We start from the raw sequence: 22,817 nt of genomic DNA, 5'->3' as shown, positions 1-22,817 counted from the left end.
GTGGGGTTGGAAGGGACACATTTATTATTATATTTTATGGTGTGTGTCCCCCCTTTCCTGTTTCCCTGTTGTGGCTATTTCTTCCTCAAATGTAGTTCAAATGCTCTGTGCTTGGGGTTTCTTTTATCCCCCCATCTTATCTGCTGGTCTCCTTTCTGTAAGTGTCTAAGGGTCTGGAGGGGATTGGTGTTTTGCATTTCAATCAAAATGTATTTTTTTCTCTTTTTTCCTTCACATTTTTAAGCCAGTTCAAATTACTGTTTTCCTAGCCTATGCTTTTTCCCCTTCAAACAACAACCCCCCCCCCCAAAAAAAAAAAAAAGCCGTGTAAACCTTAATGGTCTATGGGTAAAGCAGCCCCCACTCCCTACACTTCCACTGAAAGCCGGAGCAGTGCTGGGATCGGCAGCCTCCATTATGGAGCCGAGCGTTTGGTTTTGTATGGCTTTTGCTAGACAGGGCATCTCCTCATTCGCGACCCCCTCGGGTGGGACAGAGGTGTCCCTCCTGTCCCCCAGCCCCTCTCGATGGTTCCTCCCCACCTCCCCCCACCGATGCATCGTTGGTCGCCATCGTTGCTGGCACAGCAATGTGATATCAACTCTTATCGTGTGTTTATATAATGGCCTTTGTGCCTGTACGTGGGTATTTTATATTATATAAAAGGGGCTGGTGCAAAATGGTGTGTGTGGGGAAGCAGCACTGGCGGCTGGATAGTATTATTATTTTTTTGAGGCTGTGTAGTATTGGATATTCACGTATGCAAACGCTCATGCAGAGCACACTCTCGCTCTGAGGTTGTATGTGTGTTAATCCCTTATGGAAAACTAAATGGTTTAACTAAATGATTGCCCTGCAGCCCCTGGGAATGCTGCCTTGGCTGTAGAGTGCAGGAAGGGTGGCAGGGCTGGGGGGGTTAAGGCTGTAGAGGGGAGGTGGGAAGGAGGGATGGCTTTTTAAATATTACATGTATAAATAATACATAGAGGGGTGATACACATTTCACATATAAGAATATATATTTTGTGGGTACAGTTTTTTTCCTTGTAACAGTAGACCTGAGGATGAGATGATAAAGGGCGGAAGCTGTAGATGGTGGTGGGGGTACATGTGTGGAATAGAAGCAAATGGGATAGATGTTTGAACTCCTGGAGCAGTTGTTGAGGGGGTGGGACATGTGTGTCCTGCCCTCTTACCAGGAATCCAGGCTCTTGCTCTCTGGCTATCCTCAGCCCAGGTTTTCTACTCACACTTGTGTATGTATGTGTGTTGGGGGGGACGTAAGGCAAAATGACAGCTGTGCGAGACCATGATTTTTTTTACTCCATTATCCTGCTTCCCGCTTCCACCCCCGCGCCCCGGAGCATTTTTTAGATTCCCCTTTGGAGCCTGTTGCTTAATCAGCTACAAGGGCTGCTGCCTTGTTGTATGAGAATCCCTTCTTAACCTGGCTCCTGCCTGTCCCAGAAGGGTGGGTCCGAATTTAGGTTTGGGACTGTGGTGTTGCAGAGCAGTACCTGCTGCCTCCCAGAGCGGCGCAGACCCCCCCGGGACCTCTTGCCCAGTCTCTGCCTTCTGCTTGGCTGTGCTCGCCCCAGCTGGGAACTGGGCTCAAGTGGAGGTGTTTGGGGTTCCCAGCCTGGGTAAACACTCCATGAAGGAAGGAGGATCGAGAGCTGTCTTCTTGACAGTGGTGTGGCGGGTTCCCGGGGACACAGACCTTTGATCGTTTATTGGAGCAGGAGTGTCAGCAAGTCAGATGTATGTTAATGTGGTTATACAGAACAGCAGGCAGCGGATAAAAATCATGTCTGTTTGCTGCGCCCTCACCCAGGTACGCCTGCCTCCTGGTTCAGTTCCCAAGGCTCTGCCTACATTCCTGGTAGTAAGAAAGTCAGAAATAGCCACGGGGTTTTGTAGACTTCAGATGCCCAGAAACCCACATGCATAAGCAAATGCTAGGTGAGGGGACTCCACCTCTGAGTGTTTTGTGTGTGGTTTCTGGTGACTGGAGCTCTGCTTTCAGGGTTCACAATGTCCCCTGAATGCCTTGATAGGATTATTTCCCTGTACATCTCCGCAGCCCGTCCATTCTTCTTTTTGTAATCCCATCTCCTGGGGCAGGAGAAGCAGCTCTGGGTTTATAGTATGCTCAGAATCCTGTGGCTGGGATTATTTTTTTATACTTCTGCCTCACAAGGCTATTTCTCCTTTATTTCCTTCAATGGTGCTTCCTTCCCACCAAGCTCCAGCGAGGGAAAGTTCCTCGCTCCCACTTGTGAAAACATGAATCATTCCTCACCTTTCCTGTCCCCAACAGGCTCTGTGTCTGCATTTTGTACGCTAATAATGTGGCATTGCATAAATTAGGACTGTGGCAAATCCCTCTAAAAGGAGACACGTTGTCTGTCTCAGGAAGAGATGTGGTTCCTAGAATAACTTGGTGGCCATAGAAGAGGCAAGGGAAAGGAGGCTGTTAAGATGGGAACTGCTGGAGCTGTGTTTGGCCAAGGTGTTTGCAGCAGAAGTTGAGGTTGGCAAAGAGAATAAAACTGTGGCTGTGGTCCTTCCACCTAGTTGGTTTTCTGTGGAAGGTGAGTAGGCTGAGTCTGGGCATGTTGATGGGGTATGTCAGGTCAAAGGGTTAGCTAATCATCTCAAGTAAAGGGATGAGGAAAGGCCTGAGCTGCTAAAAACAAACAGCTGGCACACCTAGGTAGGCAGGAGAGTTGGAGAGGCTCAGGTAGACCAAAGGAGGTGGTGATCGCATCAGCAGAAGCGTGTGGAGATGAGCAAGGGGCGTTCCTAGCCGGTGTGTGCCTGGCAGGGTTCAGTTCAGCGAGATGTCTCCTCCCAGTTCCCTGTGCTGGCCCCTGCCTAGGAGAGGAGTCGCTTTCTCCTGGCACTCTGTGTGTCCCTCACAGCCCTTGGGTCCTGTGCTTTACCCACCATCCTCATCGAGGTGTTGGAGTAGGGCTGGGTCAAAGGGAAGCTCCTCACAGGGTTTATTATGCCTGACACTTCTGGTGTCTCACAAGGTACTTCTGTCCCAGTGCCAGGTACTATAAGGTACAAGAAGCAGTACCTCTTTACAGTAGTGTGGCATGATTATGCACTGAAACCTTCTTAGAAGGGCTTTCCTGAACCCCTTCCTAGTCTCTGAGCAAAAAGGTGGGGAAGAGGTTCAGTCATGCTTCATTCTAGTAATGGGAACGTGGGAAAAACATGCTTGAGAGTGTTCTGTTCCTGCAGTGTTTCTTGCTCGTGTTGTCCCTGAAAGTTCACGAGATGAGGGGAGGTGATAGAAGCCATGTAAAAAGTGAAGTATTTAAAGATTTAAAACTACTCAGCCTCTGAGTGAAGTGGGGAGGTCTCTTCTGCAGTCTTACATGATTCACTTCCTGTTTCTGCTCTGACACTGCTCTTTCTGTGCCTCTTTTTTAGCACGACTGAACCATGGAGCTTCGAGTGGGAAACAAATATCGGCTGGGCAGAAAGATTGGCAGTGGTTCGTTTGGAGACATTTACCTAGGTGAGTGTGAGAGTCTGTCTCAAGGTTGGTTTTCTCAATTGCATCATTGTTTTGGGGTTGTTTTTCTTGCCTGTTGGTATTTGTGGGCACCATGTAAGGTTGGAAGGGGTGGAGAAGAGAAAAAACTGACAGAATACTGCTAGTGGCCGCTGGCCTTCTCATGGCAAAGAAAAGGGGATGAGCTCAGCTTTGCCTTACCACATACTGAAGACACAGTGGGGTTGATCAGACTGATTTAGACTTGGACTGTTTGGGGCATATTTGTCATACACCCTATTCCAGCGTTCTCACTTCCCTTTCTTGAGCTTGGGTGTGTGTGGGTTTAAACTCTGTACACAGAGCATGTGGTGGAAAGGGAGGACATGGCTATTCCTTCAAGGATAGAAGGAATACAGTTTTGGGAAGACTGGTAGTGGGAAGAGGTGGTCCAGGACCTGTAAGAGAAAGGTCTGAGACAGGAGGTGTAAAACAGGTCAGAGAGCCTGGTCTGGTTGAAGTTCCAGGGCTCAGATCTGTTAGATCTGTAATGGGATTTAGAATTAATGTCTGGAATGACCTGAGCTGGGAAGCTCAGTGGACAGAGCCCATGAGGTGCTGGGTTTCCTGTTACCACAGCAGATCACTTGGGTAGAAGTTCTTCCAAGCCGGTGTGCTGATGTGTAGATATATTCCCTGATGCTTGCCTGCTCATGTTTTTATTGGCTCAAACCATGTGGGGCCAGAGTGGCGAGCCTACCCAGCAGCCTGCCCAATCCCTCCATGAGGGCTGGTGTTACCTGTCTCTGGTTCTCACCACTGCCTGTTCTGCTGTGCTCCTGCAGGCCAGTGGAAGGGCTGCCCTCTGCTTTGGTGTCTGCACCCTTTGGGTGTTGACGGTTGTCACAAGGGTTTTTGGGGTGAAGGAAGAGACGAGATGGGCTCTATGATCAGAAGGCTTGATTTATTGCGTTATGATATATACATCTATTATAACTATACTAAAAAGAAAAAGAAAGGGAAAGTTTCCAGAAGCTGCTAGCTACTTAACAATAGAAAGTAAAGAATGAATAACAAACTAGCTCTCTCAGACTGTGTCTGAGAGATCTCAGTTCTGGATTGGTCACCAACTCTAAACATCTAAACTGGGCCAATCCAGGCAGACTTGTTACATTCCACAGCAGCAGATAGCCTATTGTTTATGTCTGGTTGCCGAACTTCTCAGCTCTAGCAGGAAAATCTTAAGAGAGGATTTTTCATAAAAGAAATGTCTGTGACACTTTGGGTACTTGCAGGTGGTCATCATGTGCTCCTTGACTGTTAATTTGTTCAGTTGAATTGTATTTTGCTTCCTAGTACATCCACCACTCCTCACTTTTGCTGGTCCTTCAATTTTTCCTAGTTTCTTCATCTGCTGGGCAGCTTGGAGCCAACACTGCTTTTGAGGTGTGGCATTTCCAGTGCCTGGCAGTGGAGGACTACCCTCGAGTGATCTGTAATGTGATGCCTCTACATAGGCTGCTTTGGGTCTCCTTGGCTTTCCCCATCACCAGCACTATCAGGTTTCAGAATTGGCCTTAATGCACTGTCAGCTGTATCGTAGGAGAGCTCTTCTAGGATCTCCAACATCTTCCCATCCCTCCCCAAATCCCTTTCGTTGAATACCTCTAGTTCAGATTACATTTTCCTGTGATTGTAAATCACCGTCTATTTTCAACCTCTGGTTTTTATCTCCAGTTCCCTCTTGCTTTATTATTCTCTCTTGATTGGTGTTGGCAGCCCCTCTTGATTAAGTGTCCTGTGGGAATCATCAGTAACAGGCTTTGTTGCCACCTTTATCCAGAACATGAACAAAGATGATAAATAATGGATCTGGGATCCCAGTTGCACCGTGTGCTGCCTTTACTGCAGCCTGTTCCTGTATGCCGCTCCTCTGTGGCCCTCCAACCAGTTAGTGTCTTGGGTGATGGTGCTTTTAACTCCCAGGTGCTAGGATTCAGGGGTGATAGCTCAGACACAGCATTTTCCACATATGCTAGGGCTTGTAGCATTCCAGACCCTCTCTAGGACAGTGTAAATTGTCAGGATCTTGCTAAACATTTGGGGTACATGTGGGGAGAGAAAGGAGGTACTGAACAGAAAGGCCTGATCCTGTCTTGCTCTGTACCATGTAACAGGTCATCCACCTGTGCAAAGCAGGTATGGAAAATAGCCCCTGGTGAGGGGCTTGTGCCTGCCCTTGCCTGTCACCAAACACAGGAAGCCCAGTGCCCCAGTGTGGTGAGCAGGGCAGGATTCAACCAAGTTACTTGAATGCAATATCAAAGCCCTTGTGATGTTCCTTGAGGTGCAAGCCAGCATGTTTTGAAGCAGTGATAGTGAGACTTCATGGAGCCTGGGTGACTCCCCAGCCTGGAGGGATTGGGCATGTAGTCTGTGGTGGTGCGTCTGGAGGACGCTGATGCTCGTGCTGTGCTCTCACGGCCTGCTCTGCAGACAGAAGGACTCATTCACCAGGACTTCTCTCCTGCACCAGGTCCACCTCACAGCTCTCTCCTTTGATAATGGTGTGGACACACTGCAGGGCTTGTCTGTCTCTGAGGATTAGCAGGGGCTGTATGGTTTATCCTCAGCTTCTCTCTTTCGGGGTGTTACTACCTTCGCCTGCTCTGTAACCAGTGGGTGCTGAGTGCTGTCCTCTTTGGGGTTTGTTTTAGGTTTTTTGTCTGTCAGAAGGAAACTTGGATTTTTACATGGGTAGACACAAAGGATGGACTGTGTTAATCCTTAGCTGGGTCTTGAAGCACATTCCTTCCATGCCCTACTTTGAGGGGTAGGTGTGCTAGGTGGAATATTCTCCCCGCATTGGTTTGAGAGGGTGGGAAATGAGATCAGGCTGCCCATGGGCCTTGGCTAGCCCATTTATCTCTAGAAATGCTCGTTCAGAAGGGCAAAACCCAGTTTGCAGAGGAATTACCGAGACCTTTGGGCCGCTGGAGGGGGAGGTGCTTTGTCAGAGGTGCTGGCCAAGAGGCAGGGCAGGGTTGCTGGACGAGTAGGAATCGTTTGGCCGGGATGCACACTGGTGGTGGAGAGGAGCTGGGCAGACAAAGCATGCTGGGACCTGAGCTGGCTGGGGACAGTTCCTGGTGGCAGGCTCCTCCCTTGCTGGGAGGGGAGTGCCTTCCCTTTGTTTCCTGGCTTGTTAACTCTCTCTCGCCCTATCTGCCTTCATCCATCTGTTCCCAGCCCTCCATTCTTCCCTCGGCAGGCTGCGGAGAGAGGCACAGGCGGTGGGGAGTGTGGGGCCTCTGCCTGTTGCCCCCGATGCTCCGGGAGGGCGGTGTTTATTGTATCAGACATGCAGTCAGGATTCCACTCTGAAAAGATCCTGTTCAGCCGGTGACATCCCCTGTCCCCGGGGCCCCGTTTCAAAGAGCTTGTGATGAATGAGTTGAATTTGTGCAGCCCCCACAGCGGAGCGAGACTGGGGGAGGATGTTAGGAATTATCCCCCATCCTACAGTCAGTCTCTGTGTGGCTGAAGCTAGCAGACTCTGCTGCATTTGTCTGAAACACGGTGCTTTCCAGTCTGTAAAGAGAGCACAGAACTGTTGCTTTTGTACTTGTAGCTTTAAAAAAGATGGTGGTCGAAGCATGGAACAAAGGATCAGAAAGACTCCTGCCCTTAAATTCCCTTCTTGCTAGTGGTGGTCTCGATCTCGCTAGATCTCTAGCCAAGAAATGGTACAGGGAGCAACTTGTAGATATGATGAGGTTTGGAGAGGGAACAAGCCTAAAGAGTTCAGACAGTGACCCCCTGAGCAAAGAATAGGTCAGATTGGTCCAGAGAAGGACCACAATAATGATTAGAGGGATGAAGCACCTCTATTGTGAGGAAAGTCTGAGAGAATTGAGATTGTTCAGCCTTGGAGAAGAGAAGGCTTTGGGGTGACCTAGTTCCAGCCTTCCCTCCCTGAAGGAAGCCTACAAGAAAGACTGGGAGAGACTTTTTGCAAGGGCACATAATGGTAGGACAAGGGGAATGAATTTAAACTGAAAAAGGTTTAGATAAGATATTAAGAAGAAATTCTTTGCTATGAGGGTGATGAGAGACTGGAAAAGGCACCCCAGAGAAGTTCTGGATGCCCCATCCCTAGAAGTGTTCAAGGCCAGGTTGGATGGGGCTCTGAGCAGTCTGGTCTAGTGAAAGGTGTCCCTCATGGCAGGGGCGTTGGAACTAGGTGATCTTTAAGGTCCCTTCCAACCCAAACCATCCTCTACTTGTGCTCTTCTAGGCCACAGGTTGTTTCTTCTCTCTCTAAGTAACAGCTGTGTTTGGGCTATGAGGAAGGTGGGGCTGAAGGCCATCTGAGCATCTGAATTGCATCATCACATTTTGAGGAATCTGAGTCTTGATGCCTACCCCTGCTTCCCCTTTTCCAGCTCTATGTACCCACAGATAACACTCCCTACCTGCAGACAGCCCAGTCATGGATGCATCTCCATGTTTCTGAACACCCAGGGTAATGTGGAGATGAAAACTCATTCATGTTTCCATCGTTAATGTTTTGGGAATCAGGTTCATTCAAAATGCTAATGCTGCAAAAAGTCAGAGAGACTCATCATTGCTTGTGTGTCAGAAAATGTCTTGGGAGAGGGAAAAATTCTCCCTGGGGAGCAGACAAGGGAGCTGCTTCAGAGGATTTGGAGGAAAGTCTTCACAAAGGCAGGGGAAGGAGACAAGGCAAGGAAGTGCTCTTATGTTTTTTGCATGTCCTGGGTGTTTCCATGCTGGATGAGGGCCGGTGGTTGAACACTAATTTGAAAGGTGGAAGGATACTAGTCCCTTTTCTTACTCTTTTCCTACTTGCACCTGCCTGGTGCTTTTAAGAAGGGCCATCTGGTGGAGTGAAGGGAATGTATGGACTTGTTTTTCTGGCTGCCACTTTTTAAGTGGAAAATGCCAGCATCTTTTCAAAAGTAAGCATTGGACAAATGTTTCTACCTCTCAGGATGGCTTTTCCCCTTTCCCTTCTCCTGGATCCTGCTTTAAAATCTGTATTAAATTAATCCCATTGCTCCTCCTTCCCCTCCCTCAGAGCACCCTAAATAATTCCTCTCCCTCCTTAGTGTTTACAGCCTTCAAATATTTGTAGACTGTTGTCATGTCCCATTCTTCCTCCCCACCCTTCTTAGTTGTATCTCTGTCTATGTTACATATTTAGCTCTTTTAATCTTCCTTAGTAAATCAATCCCTCTAGGCCCCAATCGTTTTTGTTGCTCTCTTATAAATTCCTAGCAGCTTGTCTGTCTCAACCCAGCACTGCAGCATCTAGATCATGTGTTTTTGCTAGCAGGCAGCTCTTGGCTAACTTTGTGTACAAGCCAGAACTCTTCAATTGGAGATGGATCTCTTTTGGATCCGTGGGGAGAAGCAATCCAGTTGTGTGAACATTTCCTTCTTTTCTTTGGTCCCTGGCTGTGTAGGCGGCGTGTGAAAGAGGATAAATGAAGAGATTTATCTGCAGCTTGTCCTTGTGGACTCTCAAAGTCTTATCACAGAGTTCAGGAGGCACAAATTAGCCAGACCTACCAAAACTAGCTATGTGATATCTGGAAAACATCACCTTTGACTCCAGCTCATGTTTGGCATGCATGTTCTGGAGAAGTTTATTTTATGGCAGTGTTCATAAGCTGCTAGTGATGAGGGCTGCTCTCTGATTTGTGTTTAAGTGCAATTTCTGATAGCTCAGATATGAGGAAGGGCTTGTCAGAGTGTGTGAAGCGGGCATGGCGGGGGAGGAGAAAAGCAAGTCTTGAGTGTCATTCCCGTGACCCATGTACAGATATTCCCTCTTTCCATTTTAGGATGATGTGAAACATCTGGAATCTTTTCAGCTAGTACAAGAAAAGGAGCAGCCTGTTCCTTCTTTGACAGTGCACTTTGGGACCACAGTGCTGGCTTTTGCAGCTGGCAGCTCAGTTGTTTTCAGAGAGAAGTGTGTGGGGTGGTGGTTTAGTGTCGTTGCAAAGTATCTAGCAATGCCTTCAACAAAGGTGTCCAGCCACCTTAATTCAGGACCGGATTCGCTTATTTTTTCATGCTTCTAATTTGTGATATAGCAAATGTTTCTGTGTCGGCAAAAGATAAAGGTATTACTAAAACCCTCAGGAGAGGGAGAAGCGGGGGATTTAGAAATTGTCTGTATTGAGCAGGTCAGTGCTGTGGAGAAAACAGAGAGAGCTGGCATGTTAGTAATGTCTCCTCCTGAACTAATTGGCTGTGTTGAAATGATGTAACTGGGGTAACCAGTAATTTTTCTGGGGAAGAGATACTCCATATCACTGCCTGAGGGCTGCTTGGGTCCAGGGGCTAGGTTTATGATCAGAGGGAGCTACAATTTCCACTCGGTTTAGGTACTGTTGATATGTGCAGATTGACCTCCCAAAGTCAGTCACTTTTTGAGATAACAAGGCAGTTCACGTGTAGGATTGTTGTTCTAGACTGACTTCAGGATCAGACCAGGTTTCCTATTCATGTGCCTCTCTCTGGGTTGCATTTACAAATGGCAGTGCTGGAAACCGTATGAAGTTGAAGTGACTGAATCTCATTTCTGTCATAGAGAATAAATTTCAGGGCAAATCTTAAGGCCTTGGCATCTTTACGGGCCTTGTTAAAAGTGTTTAACTTCAGTAGACGCTTGTGCAATCTTCATTTCACTCTCATTCCTATGCAGGAGCCAATATTGCAACTGGTGAAGAGGTGGCCATCAAACTGGAATGTGTCAAAACCAAGCATCCCCAGCTCCACATTGAAAGCAAGTTCTACAAGATGATGCAGGGAGGAGGTGAGATGGGAAGGAAAGGATGGGGCTGGGGGAGTGGTTGGAGAAGGAAATTATTCTGGAGGGCTTTAGAAAAGAAATGATTTGGTGTTACACATGATCTTCTCAGCAGGGGGTTCAACATCTATTCTCTCTGTTCCCTGGGCTAAATCTTTTTCTTTCCCCAGTGGGTATCCCCTCCATTAAGTGGTGTGGAGCAGAGGGGGACTACAATGTGATGGTGATGGAACTCTTGGGGCCCAGCCTGGAAGATCTCTTCAACTTCTGTTCCCGCAAATTTAGTCTCAAGACAGTTCTGCTGCTGGCAGACCAGATGGTAAGTTTCCTCTGAAGCATTTGTGCCTACTCTCCTTTTCCATGCCTTTTCCCCCCACACACTCCCTTCCCATCCCCTCTGCTTGAGAACTGCTGTATCTGAGGCTTTCTTCATTTAGCACAAGTGGCTGCCAGCTTTCTATTTCTTGATGAAGTTGGGGGCCTGGAACTTAGGCACTGGTGGCATTTCCTTATCTCCATCCCTCCTTCCTTTGCTTGCTGCTCGCCTCGTGTTAGTGTTGCACACATAGATACCTTTGCCTGCCTGATGAATTATTGGCACCCATGTTAATTCCACTGCTCATGCCCTGGGTTCAAGACCCTTAACTCTTCTGGACAGACCCGTTCTGTTCCTGGCCCAGCTAAGTTCAAAAGTTAGAGCTGTCAATGCTGAAGCTCAACATTTTAGTCCCTGTAGACTTGCTTCCCATCTTTCCTTGTGATGTTAATGATGACCTTCCCAGAGTGAGGACTGAGCTGGTGTGCAGGGTTAAATTCTATCTCCAGATCCTGCAGCATCCAGAGGGTGTCATTTCCTTGGCTGTCATCACTGATACTCAATGCAAAGTGTCCTTTTCTTGCTCTGACGGGCCAGTGTCTTGGACAGGGTACTATTTTTAACAGACGCAGTTAAAATAGGTTTGTTTCTTACTTGTCTCACTGTTTATTTATTTATCTATGCCTCCTCCAGATCAGCCGTATTGAGTACATTCATTCCAAGAACTTCATCCATCGGGATGTGAAGCCAGACAACTTCCTTATGGGCCTTGGCAAAAAGGGCAACCTAGTATACATCATTGATTTTGGTTTGGCCAAGAAGTACCGGGACGCCCGGACCCACCAGCACATCCCTTATCGGGAAAACAAGAACCTGACTGGCACAGCCCGTTATGCCTCTATCAACACCCACCTGGGAATTGGTGAGCCTGCTTGCTGCTGCCTCTCGCTGGGGCTTTCCAGGGGAGGTTGCATATCCCCAGAAGGAGGGGTTGGGTTCTTTGCCTGACTCCGCTGCTGACCTGCCTTGAGATGGTGGGCAAATAACTTAAAAGGTTCACCTGTGTTACTTTTGCTGCTGTGGTGGCACTCTGAGTTCCTGAAGACAGAAATCATCTCCTGATCTGTGTTTGTGCACTGCTCAGTGCAGAGGGCCCTGTTGAGCATCAAGGCTGTGACCTCCCTGACTCTGCTCCTACTAAATCTGCCTTTGCACAATTTTTGCAGGCTGATTAGATGTGTAAAGGAGACATTCACAAGCACTGAGCCTTTAGGAATATGTGCAGTTGAAACCTGTCTTTTTGACTCCTGAGTGCCTTCATTAGTGATTGTTCTGTAGCTGTCAGAGCTGGAAGATAGAGGCTCACTGCAATATGGTGTTACCCACCACTGAGGATGGGGATGTGCTGGAAATACACAAGAAGCTGAAATGAGGGGAGGCTTCCAGCTGCCTGAACACCTCTGTTCTGTGATTGAGGCTTGGCTGTCACAGGCCTTCAGAATATATGCGTGTCTGTGAACTGCACTAACCCAGTGAGGCAACTTCAGGGAAGTAGGGTTCTGCCCTTAATGTGTGTGGTTAGTACTGAAGGGATGAAACTAGGCTGGAAAAGAGTGCTGAGTGTTCAGCCAGGTCTTACACTGGTGATGACCATCATCCCAGGTTTTGTAAAGGCCTTGTGCAGGTTAGTACCCACCAACTTAAACCTCCTGAAGTTACCCAAACTCTTGTCCTGGGAGTCAGCCCCTGGTGGCTCTGAGGACCATATTTGAAAACCTCTTGCAGTTTTCTCTTCTATTCTCTGCCCAAAACCTTCATTCCAGCATTTGACCTCCTTTCTCTGCTAAATTTAAGCTAAACTTTGTTCACAGTGTGAGGCTTCCTTAGTTACTGTAGGGTCCATTTGGAACAGGCTGACTTGGTTCTGCTATTGGCTGGCAACTCTTAAGGAACAGAAACACCAAAGTTGTCTTGCCTCTTGGACGCAGGGAAGTATCTGCTGTGCTTGCAGATTGTTTATATCTCTGGGAGGCCCTTCTTCTCAAGTGTATAAGCCAACCTGGGAATTTGAAAATCAGAGCAAGGCACTCAAACCTTTTAAACTAACAGCTTTCACAGAATTTCATGTCCTCATTCTTCCTGAATTCTCCCCTCTTGCAGATATTTCTCAGATATCTGAAGTCAATACTTGGCCTGCAGAAAATAAAGCAGTTTTTCCCACCGTCTTCCTTGCTTAATACTATATAATTTTAGATGGAGAATGCTTTATTTATATCAAAATGGGGAGTGTTGTGTATTGAGAGTGGGCTGTAATCTCCTGACCTCTTCCATGTTATAAAAATAGTTCTCGTAGAGCTTTCTGAGTTGGCCTTCTGTATTTTGGCTTGACCTGCATATATATAACTGACTCTCTGTTGAATTCTCAGTCAAGATTTCCACAGCCATGGTAACTTCCACAAGGAGACATGCACAAAATAATTCTCACTACTATGTCTGTCGATTCTTTTGTGTGTGCCTGCTCTGCCTGAACTGATCACGAGAAGCTAAATGTCTGCTTGTGGCTTTTGAACGACTTCATTATTCATTCCACCCCAGCTTAGCCCTTTACTACTGGTGCTTGGCTTGTGTGTCAGGATGAGCAAACAATGTCTAAACAGTAATCCAAGGGCAAATTGCATATGCCACGGGTCTGAGTGCAGCCGCCGCTCTCTCCGTGCCCTTTGATTGGGGAGAGTCTGGGTGTGAGTTACTCTGCGCAACAGGTCTCGGGTGTATTATCTCCACGTTGCCGATAGTTGCCCTGAACGGCATAAAGGTTACATGACTTGCCTGGAGGAAAGGGGGTGGGGGTGTTTGGGTTTCAGCTGGAGTTCCTGTTTCTCAAGACCTTGCCACAGGGTATATGACAGAGATACTTATGAGTTAGCAGCATTGCCATGAGAACCATCACTCAGAATTTTTTGACTTTTCAGAGAGTAAATTCTCTGTCTTAATGTTAACGTTAATGTGGTCTAGGGAGAGAGAAGGAACCAGGTGCCGGGGTATTTGTGTGACAGGAATAGCAAATGAATAAATGCCTTTATTTGAATTTGCAAGCTAAGGGTTGGGCATTCCGATGTCTGGAGGAAACACATTCTTTTCCTGGTGACTGGGGAAAAAAGTAGGAGGCAAAACTGGGGAGGGTTCCACAGCTGGAGACTTGCCATTGGGGGAGTCATTGGACTGTGCAGGCTTCAGTTCACGCATTCCAGTCAATTTTCACATGCTCTAGGGATGAGAGTCCCTTGCACCCACTGTAGCCTGTAATGTCTGAAATAGATGCCCGGGGTGCCCATGAGACAGTCTTGGGAGAAGTCTGATGGTCTCTGTCTGGGTGACAGAGGGGTGGGGGGCAGTGTCTTCCCAGATGAATGTCCTAGATGGTATTGGTGTAGGCTGTGCAGATCATAAGGCCTCCTGCTCATCCTGCCCTCTGTCACCCATTCCAGACTCTTGAGTGTTTTTAAAGGCTGTTGCCATGCAGTGGGGAGAGAAAGGGGAACTCTAGTCCAGCGTGTGCAAGATCAGATCTGAGTATGTAATCAGGAAAACATTGCTTGGTTAAGCCTGCCTGCAGCTGGGCTGGCTCCAGGGAAGACAGCTGATTTCTAGGGAGTTCTGCATGGGAGCAGCATCACTTCAGTAGGATCAGAGTGGAGGAAAACACTCCTTGGACAGGGGGACCAGGAGACAGTTTAGGCTGCAAAGAAATGTTTTGTCATGAGCTTTGTGTCCGAGGCAACCAGTCCTCAGTCTTCAGTCTTTGCCCAAGCATGTCTTGTCCTGTCCCGCCACTCACCCCTGACTTGGCTTCTGAGGACCCTGCTTTGGGAAGGGAGTGAAGGTGTGGGCTGGCTGGGAGCCTCGCTGGGGGTGGGAGGGAACTGTGGGTTGGGTTTGGGAGGTCATGCTGGGTTGTGTGGGAAGGCGACCCTGTGTTTTCTATTGGAAGGGCTTTTGGGAAGGAGGGAGGAAAGGATGAGTGTCTTAAGGAAAAGACATTTTTCATAAACTTGGTTTAAAAAAAAAACAAACCCCATTGTAGGAGAGCTGAGATAAAATGGAAAGAGGAAGTATGGTGTGGTATCACAGGTCATGACTATAATCCTGCTTCTGGACTGACTTGCTCAGCAGATGCATTCACGTCACTTGTATTTTTCTTTGTCTTTTCAAGCTCAAAAGTGAGATCTTACTTTTCTCCTGCTGACCAGAGATGCTGCGAGAATTAGTCGCTGATTGTCAGGTTTCTAAAAGTGGAAGTAGTAACACTAAATAATGTTTCCTTGGTGTGTAAAGTTTTATTTCTAACTCTTTGCTGTTTAATGTTATCTAGTATCCTGACCCTGCAAAAAAAGTGATTAAACTTTGGGAGGTGTGTAATACTAACTGAAGATGAAACAAAGAAACGGGAAGTAGGAACTGTTGTCCTTTACCCTCCTCCTAGGTTTAATTCAGGATCTGGCACATAGAGTTACAGGAAACAGACTGCTACAATGTTTTGAGATAGCTGCCCAGCTGTGACCCCTCCTGTTGGCACTTGAGGCTCATCAGGGGTGTGAGTCTCACTGAAATTGTTTGAGTGGGCTGCAGTGACCTCACGTACGTGAGGTGCTAAACATCGGGAGTGCAGGGCAGTCAAACGCTTATCATTCGGCATTTTAATAATTAGGTGTTGTGCTTGCAGTTGTTTTTCCTTGATCATATTGCTGTGTTAAGACGCAGTTAAGGTGTGTTTGCCTACACCTAATGGATACTAGTTAGCTTCCCAATTTGGTTTTTAACCCCTCTCAGTGCCTTCAGTGAGGGCTCATGCACTGACCCTATTCTCAAGTCTCTAATTCTGGCCTTCCCTAAAGTGCTAGGACTGTAACCAGGCATATGTTTCCAGAATGTATCCCGTTCTGGATGGCCTTGGTGGCTGTGCTCAAAAGTGCTGTGCTTCACACAAGTGGAGGTGTGTTATTCAGCCTGCCCTAAGCAGTTTGGAGCTCAAGCAGGATTTTGGAGGCGACATCCTGATTTATTCCTGAAAGGCTGATTTGCTTGTTCAGTAGGTTTCTCTGGTTCCTGCCCTGCCTTTCGCTACTCCTCTAAGGGGAACCACCACGCTCTAGTCAAGAAGCCACAGCTAGAGGTAATAAAGCTACAGCGCGGATAAGTCAAGGGCTGGCAAGACTGCAGGACTGAGGTTATCCGTGTCTCCTGTGCTTTCAAGCCCTGGGTGTGTGTTCTGACTCCATTTCCACAGGCCTCCTGTCTAAGGATGTAGGTCATTAGCCAATATTGTTTAGTTTTGTTTATTTGATATGCATGGTGAGTAATCGCAGCCCTCTGAGAGTACACGTATCCCAACCTTAGGCTAAATGCAAAACTGGGTTTCTTTTCTCTGTTCCTGTCATAGCATCTAAGTATCTCCCAGACAGTCATGTAATTATCTTTGGCAGTAGCCTGATAAGATTAAGAAGTATTAGCCCCTTTAAAGTGGGCAACTTGAGACAGTAAGTTAGTGAGGTCAAAAAATGCTGTAATTTCTGCATGCTTAAAGTAAGACACTTTGGGAATCTGCAGGGCTGATTTCTCCTCTACCATCTTGGAATGTGGCATTTTTGTGGTGTTTCATGTGCTTTGACCCAAATGATCTCTCCTATCATTTATGGAGTGATGAGACCTCCTGTCCTTCTGCAACCACAGTACTTATTTTCCCCCTGAACAGTTTTAACTTGCCAAGCCCTGAGTTCTCAAAACAACTTGGAGGTTGTGAGAGAGATTCACAAGGAAGAAGGAGCCTTGTGACCCACAGCTTGTGTTGTTACATGAGGATATGTGTATCTGTGACCTGCTACAGCTACTCTTTTGTCATGATTCAGCTCAGCTAACAGAAAAAAGGGATAGCTGTAGTGATCCACTGGCCTTTGAATGGGGCAGGTGGTAGCATGTATCTGATACCGACAGCTCACAGACTAGTATATAATCTGCAATATCTTCCAGGATGTGGCACTGAATCCAGCAAAATGTGCTGTAGTAAATTAATCTAATAGATGGAGCTCTTTAGTCTTTCCTCTATCCCTGTGCTCTCCCTTAAGCCATATTTTGCCTGCTTGTTATCTGTGTCAGTTGTTTTTCTGGAGATGTAAAGTACTTTCTCCAAAGTGTTTATTTTATTTGGGAGGGAAACAAGAACAAGACAATCTTGGCAAGATTTATAGATGAATTTGCAAGCAATGTTGGAGGAGTTGGGAGAAGTTAACCGGGCAATATTTGCAGTTGTTCAGATTCTGCATCAAATCCTTCTTGAACTAGCTTTAAACTTTAAAATGGCTTGGCTATTCCAGAGAACAAGGTCAGTGTGAAATGTTGGGGTTTTTTGGTGAGTTTCTTTTGTTTTATAAGTAAGCATCTAAAGATGCATCCTTCCAATGGCATCTTAAGGGCAACCCTTGGTCTAAGTAGAGTTGGTAGTGATGCCAGTTACACAGTCATTCCTCATTTGGAGGGGAATTTTTTCTTCAAAGTGTGCCCCTTTCCTCTACAGCTTGAAAAATGTCACCAAGCTGGAAAGACATCTTTGCACATTACATGTTAGGCTTCTACTATCAACAAAGTTGTTTACTACAAGAAGGGGTCCCTAGTTCCTTGTTTCTGCCCTGCTTGAAGACTATCAGCAGTTTAATAAGAAGATGTGTTTGAAAGGGGTGTGTTGGACTTACCTCTGTTAGCTTTGTCTATCTGTGACTACCTCTGTCATGACTAATCCCTGGACTGAAGAATCATTCTGGGTGGGGAAGTGTAGGTGCCCTTCCTCTGGGACTGGGAAGAGCAGAGTAGGCAGGGTTGCTGCAGCAGTTCTTGAGATGTAAAATTCTTGTGTGAATTAGGGCTTGTCCAAGTGAGGAGCTAGTCAGAGTCATTAGTTATGAAGTGGGTTGGGCTGTATGGGGAGAGGAGCACTTAACTCTTGTAGTATGACCATCATCGCAGGAATTTGCTATGGAATGTCTTCTACAAGTTTGACTATCTATAGAAATCTACCAGAAAAGTAAGAGAGTTGGTTGTTCCATTAATTCAGTGTTCACCTCCAGAGCTATGTGATTGCCAAAGCAGTTTGGTTTGCTGCTCACTCCTTGCCCCTTTGTAACTTCTCACAGAACAAAGTCGCCGTGATGACCTGGAGAGCCTGGGTTATGTTCTCATGTATTTCAACCTGGGCTCGCTGCCCTGGCAGGGCCTCAAGGCTGCCACCAAGCGCCAAAAGTACGAGAGGATCAGCGAGAAAAAGATGTCAACGCCCATCGAGGTGCTCTGCAAAGGGTACCCTTGTAAGTACTCTCATCTTGATGGCTGTCTTGTCTGCTGCTTAGCTTGTTCACCTGCTGAAACGCCCTGGAATCCTGAATCCGAAAGGGCAGTGCCAATACCCCAGACCAGGATGTGCTGCTGACACGGGCAATGAGAAGGATAAGAGAGTGGTTGTGGTACAGTTCGGGTTCAGAAGTGGGGAAGTGTGTTTTTGTGGACAGTCAAACCTTACATTAGTAAGGGCATGGGAGTGCTGAGAGGGGGGATCTTCAGGACCCGGTGAGCATTTTAAAGGAGGAGGGTGGGCATTAAGCTGAGCACATATGCTGCTGATGATGAATTTTTACTGTTTAATGGGGAGTCCCAGGAATAACTAGGCTGTAAAGTGGCAAATGCAGTTATTTGTAGGTAAACATGGAGTAATGTATGTGAGAACAGAGAGAATTCTTGGTCCTTGGGTCACATGCACAATAGTAGGCTCTGGCTGACCAGTGCCACTCACCAATGAGCTGTTCTGTGAAAACATCAGTTTTGTGCTCGGTGGCTGCTGAGGAAAGGGAGCATTAGGAATTACTAGGAAAGGATCCCAAACAGTGTGCATAAACCCATGGTGCACTTGCTCCTTGCATGCACTGCATAGGTCTGGTCCATCCCACTGTTTCACAAAGGATATGGTATAACTGAGGAAAGGGCCAAAAGCGTGCCCAGAGGTGAGTTGATTTCTGCCCAAGTAATGAGTCTCCTGGAAAAAGAGGTGAATAGAGAGATGATAGAAGTCTACTCTCTGGCTATGCCTGCAGAAGTTTGGATGGGAGCTGATTATTTGGTAGCCCCAGTTTTTGTACTGGAAGAGAAACAGTGCTGGTTTCTGCCAGCTTTAAAACAAAAGGATGTGGTTCTTCACACAGCCAGTGTGGAGACCTGTGGAAATCCTTCCCAGAAGATGTTGTGGATACTTAAATCTTACAGGAGTTGGAGGAGAGACGGGACAAGTATGAGGAGGAGAGATCGTGTGAGAATTACTAAAGAGTTAGGAACTACATCCAGATCAGGAAGTTCCTGGAGCTGAAAGTAGGTGATGGGCTAATGTCAGTGGAAGTGTCAGATGTGTCTGCCCCACTCTTTCTCCTCTCATCTACTTCTGACCACTGTTTACAACAGGCTACTGAGCTAGGAGGACTTCTGTTCAGAGTTGAACTTCCCAAAACTCATCTCCAGCTCTTCTTTAAGCCTGCATTCCTGGTGTCCTTCAGCAGGCACTGTGACTTGCTAGGTCTTGCTTGGAGAAGCCGACAGACAGAGATGCATAACATTTTCTCTGGTAAAAAGAGAGATGGGGTCCTTTTGGTGGCCAAGACAGTGCCACCAGCAGGCTCAGTCTGTGTTACACAGCTCAGCTCTGTGTTTGTGCTGTCCTGGTCCAGCAAGCCGCTGCCAAAGGGGTGCAGTGGCTCCATGGTGGGAGCAGGGAGGTTGGATGGCAAACCCCAGCCATCAGCTGTTCTCTGCTCTCTCCAGCTGAGTTCTCGACATACCTCAACTTCTGCCGTTCGCTGAGGTTTGATGATAAACCTGACTACTCGTACCTGCGGCAGCTCTTCCGCAACCTCTTCCACCGCCAAGGCTTCTCCTATGACTACGTCTTTGACTGGAACATGCTTAAATTTGTGAGTGTGTTTGGCAAAAGGGCTGGACCAGGATTAATTTGTATCATGGAGATGGGGGAGGAGGGTTGGAAGCTGCCTGCTGTCTGTGCTTAGCCCTGGTGAACAGCCTGAGCAAAGGGACGAGGCAGAGTTGTTTGGTGTATAACTAACTGGGGGCATAGTTACTGTTGTATTAGTGAGTGTGTCTGATGGAGCACTTGTGTCAGTAAATCTATAGCTGGAGGTAGGTAGGGATAATTTTTCGGGAGAGAGGTGTATTTGTAGCTGGGATACAGATGTGGATTGCAATAACAGCTGTAGTTCATATGCTTTCTTATCTGTTTTGTTTTGGAATAGAATGAGGTCCTCTCTTGGTACAATGAAGGTGGTGGGGGGAGTTTTGGGCATGGAGCTCCACTTCCTTGGCATGATGGAGCACCATGTGTTTTCTGTCCGGGGCTGCTGCTGTCTCTCCTGCCTGACAGCCATGTGTGGCGTGGGGGTTTCTCTTCTCAGGGAGCAGCCCGGAACCCTGAGGATATGGATCGGGAGCGGCGAGAGCACGAGCGGGAGGAGAGGATGGGGCAGCTCCGAGGGTCAGCCACACGAGCGCTGCCCCCTGGCCCACCTGCCGGAGCCACTGCCAACCGTCTCCGCAATGTCACCGAGCCCATGGCCTCCACCCCCACCTCCCGAATCCAGCAGTCCGGTGAGGGGGGTGGGAGAGCTGGGGGAGGGTGCCACCCCTGTTGTTGGCTGGGAACCAAAGCTATTGACTGATATTCTTGTCTCGACATTTCTCTGCCCCAACAGGCAACACGTCCCCCAGAGCAATCTCAAGAGTGGACAGGGAGCGGAAGGTCAGCATGAGGTTACACCGAGGAGCTCCTGCCAACGTCTCCTCATCTGACCTCACAGGGCGGCAAGAAGTGTCACGGATTTCAGCATCACAGGTGAGTTCCTGCTGCAGTGTTCCTGGCCTTGGCCTGGATGTCCCAGAAGGTCTACAGGCCCCAGAGGAGTTTTTGCCTGATTTGCTGGAGCTGACATGAGCTGGGAGCTTCTGGTGTGGTGAGGGGAGTGGTACCAAGTTACACCCTTGCTCTTCTGTTATGTATTTTCTGGAGGCCGTGCTGAGTACTGCCATTTTAGCTCTCTGCTTTGCTTGGAGTAGACCTTCATCTTGCTGTCTTCCAGACCACAGTGGTTTGGAGAAGCAAAGCAGTAAACTCTTGAGAGGGAGGGTGTTCTGAGAGAAACATGCAGCCTCTCTGTTTTGGTGCCTTTTTTGCTTTATTTTTCCTCTCCAGCCCTTAGCAACTCTTCCTTTTCTTTTGTAGACAAGTGTGCCATTTGATCACCTTGGGAAGTGAGGAGCAATTGCCACTGGACCAGTGTTTGCTTAGGTGAGCCTGTACTCATGCTTGGGAACCCCTGAGGAGGGAATTGCTGGGAAAAAAAAGCCTTAAGACTTTATATTGTTGTGGGGGATTGGTATATTTCCTTTCCTTTTGCCTTACTTTGAGATGTCTTTTTGCTTCAGAGGGAAGAATAAGGTTGGCTGCCAAAACTTTGAGGGAACAGATTGTCTTAAGTGTAAAGGTAGCTTCCAGTTCTCTAAGAGGATAGGAAGGGTGGAAAAGGTGCTGGGCTGGGGAGCCATTTCGTTAGTTCTTCATGAATGCTTTTCTGGCAGTGTGACAGTGTTGGGGTGGAGGGTGCTGAGCAGGTAATCAAGTGTGCAAGACTTTGTACAGCAACTGAGTGCCTCTTGTAGAGGAAACGACAGTAGCTGGGCAAGGTAACTCTGAGGGGAGGCAGAGTGTAGAAGAAAGGGCTGATTTGATTTGTTACACCCCAGCTGGCAATGGAAGTGCTGGGAAGAGCTTTTACTCCTAACATCTCTTGCCTTTTTCTCTCTTTTGAATTCTCTTTTTAGTGTCTTCACTGTATTTTTCTTTTAAAAAACTAAAAACCCAAAAAACAAACAAAAACCTTAAAAAAAAAAAGACAAAAAAAAAACCAAACGAAAAAACCCAACAGAATTTCTTTTTGCCAACGATGAGGAGTGGAGCTGTGCCCCCGCGCTGGTGTGAGCCGTTTCCAGAGGGCCGCCTGTCCCTGGCGTGAGCGCCTCCGAGGAGCTGCGACGACGTGGGAGCCGCGTGGGAACACCTGTGCTGCTCCCAGCCCCATCCCGCTGCCCCCACTGGCTACCCTCAGTTCCCTCTCCTGACTCTCTGCTCCTGGTTTTGATTTCTCTCTCTCTTTTTTTTTTTTTCCATCTTCATGGCCATCCTCTCCTGCTTTGATTTTTCTTTTTAATATTGTTTTCAAATCATATGGTTTCTAGCCATATAAATTTAAACTTTGCTCTCCTTTTTTTCTGAGGGCAGGGGTTGGTGGTGGGTGGGTGAGGTATTTTTTTGGTCTTTTTTGTTTTGTTCTTTTCAGGAGTCTTGTGGGCCAGGAGGGAATCAGATTCCAGCCACACTTGATGGTAGAAGTCTGATTTTTATTATTATAACAGAATTTATTTTCTCAAGCATTAAACACATTTTAAGCTGTGAGGGGGAATTGTGGCAACAGCCTAATCATTGACTCGGGCTTCCTTCCCTTGGGTGGCTTCTCTGCGGTTTCTTTTTTGGCTGTTGGGAGAAGTGCCAGCCTTCCCTGATCCAAGTGGTCCTGACACACCAAGGGATCTCTTTGGAGAGGCACCTGGTCCCATGGAGGATGGGATTGTTGGAGCTGACATACAGGGAGAAATATACTTCTCATCCCTGCAGTGGGGTCTTTTGTTTTTTTTCGTCTGGCTGTGCGTGTTTTTCTATTTTTATTTTTTAATTAAAACTTGTTTTAATTCCTGCGGAGAGAGTGTGGGACTTGAGGAGAAGAGAGGGGCGCACAGAAACTGGAGTTTGGAGTTCTTTCAGAGCGATGGTTCTTGCTCTCTCCTCATGCAACCCCAAGTAAGATCCACCAATACATGCACAATCCCCTCCTGCCCTCTCCCACCCGTCTCCCCCCCCTTTCCCCCCCCCACTTTAGTTGTTTTTTAATATAATTTAGGAATACTCAAGCTGCTTTGTGGCGCTTGGGGCTTTGAAACACAATGATCACCACTGCGACCTATGGCCTGTAGCAGACACACTGTCACTTTAGGGT

General features: G+C 47.4%; 1 protein-coding gene across 2 annotated transcripts; it reads left to right on the top strand.

Annotated features, from left to right (window-relative positions):
* Positions 1-570: 570 nt before the first annotated feature.
* Positions 571-22,814, top strand: LOC102035003 (casein kinase I). 2 transcript variants are annotated; one of them, XM_031057709.1, is made up of 11 exons: positions 571-637; positions 3,445-3,532; positions 10,248-10,358; positions 10,523-10,671; positions 11,362-11,590; positions 17,853-18,023; positions 19,522-19,670; positions 20,166-20,358; positions 20,463-20,602; positions 20,990-21,055; positions 21,716-22,814. In XM_031057709.1, the coding sequence occupies exons 2-10, from the start codon at positions 3,457-3,459 to the stop codon at positions 21,020-21,022; spliced, it is 1,251 nt and encodes a 416-aa protein (XP_030913569.1). In that variant the 5' UTR covers positions 571-637; positions 3,445-3,456; the 3' UTR covers positions 21,023-21,055; positions 21,716-22,814. The 2 variants fall into 2 exon arrangements, with proteins under 2 accessions (XP_030913569.1, XP_005421901.1); XM_005421844.2 differs by lacking the exon at positions 21,716-22,814 and adding an exon at positions 21,589-21,646 and having other exon boundaries at positions 573-637.
* The last annotated feature ends 3 nt before the right edge of the window (positions 22,815-22,817 follow it).

The sequence above is a fragment of the Geospiza fortis genome, unplaced genomic scaffold (genome assembly GCF_000277835.1).
Source record: "Geospiza fortis unplaced genomic scaffold, GeoFor_1.0 scaffold173, whole genome shotgun sequence".
Taxonomy (NCBI): domain Eukaryota; kingdom Metazoa; phylum Chordata; class Aves; order Passeriformes; family Thraupidae; genus Geospiza; species Geospiza fortis.
Note: the sequence above shows the minus strand (reverse complement) of the source record. Positions and strands in the feature narration are given on the sequence as shown.

Excerpts from the sequence above, each read along its gene's own strand:
- LOC102035003 (XM_031057709.1), top strand. The coding sequence starts at position 3,457 with ATGGAGCTTCGAGTGGGAAACAAATATCGGCTGGGCAGAAAGATTGGC. Across the intron at positions 3,533-10,247 it reads GTTTGGAGACATTTACCTAG|GAGCCAATATTGCAACTGGT; the intron begins GTGAGTGTGAGA and ends ATTCCTATGCAG. Across the intron at positions 11,591-17,852 it reads CAACACCCACCTGGGAATTG|AACAAAGTCGCCGTGATGAC; the intron begins GTGAGCCTGCTT and ends AACTTCTCACAG.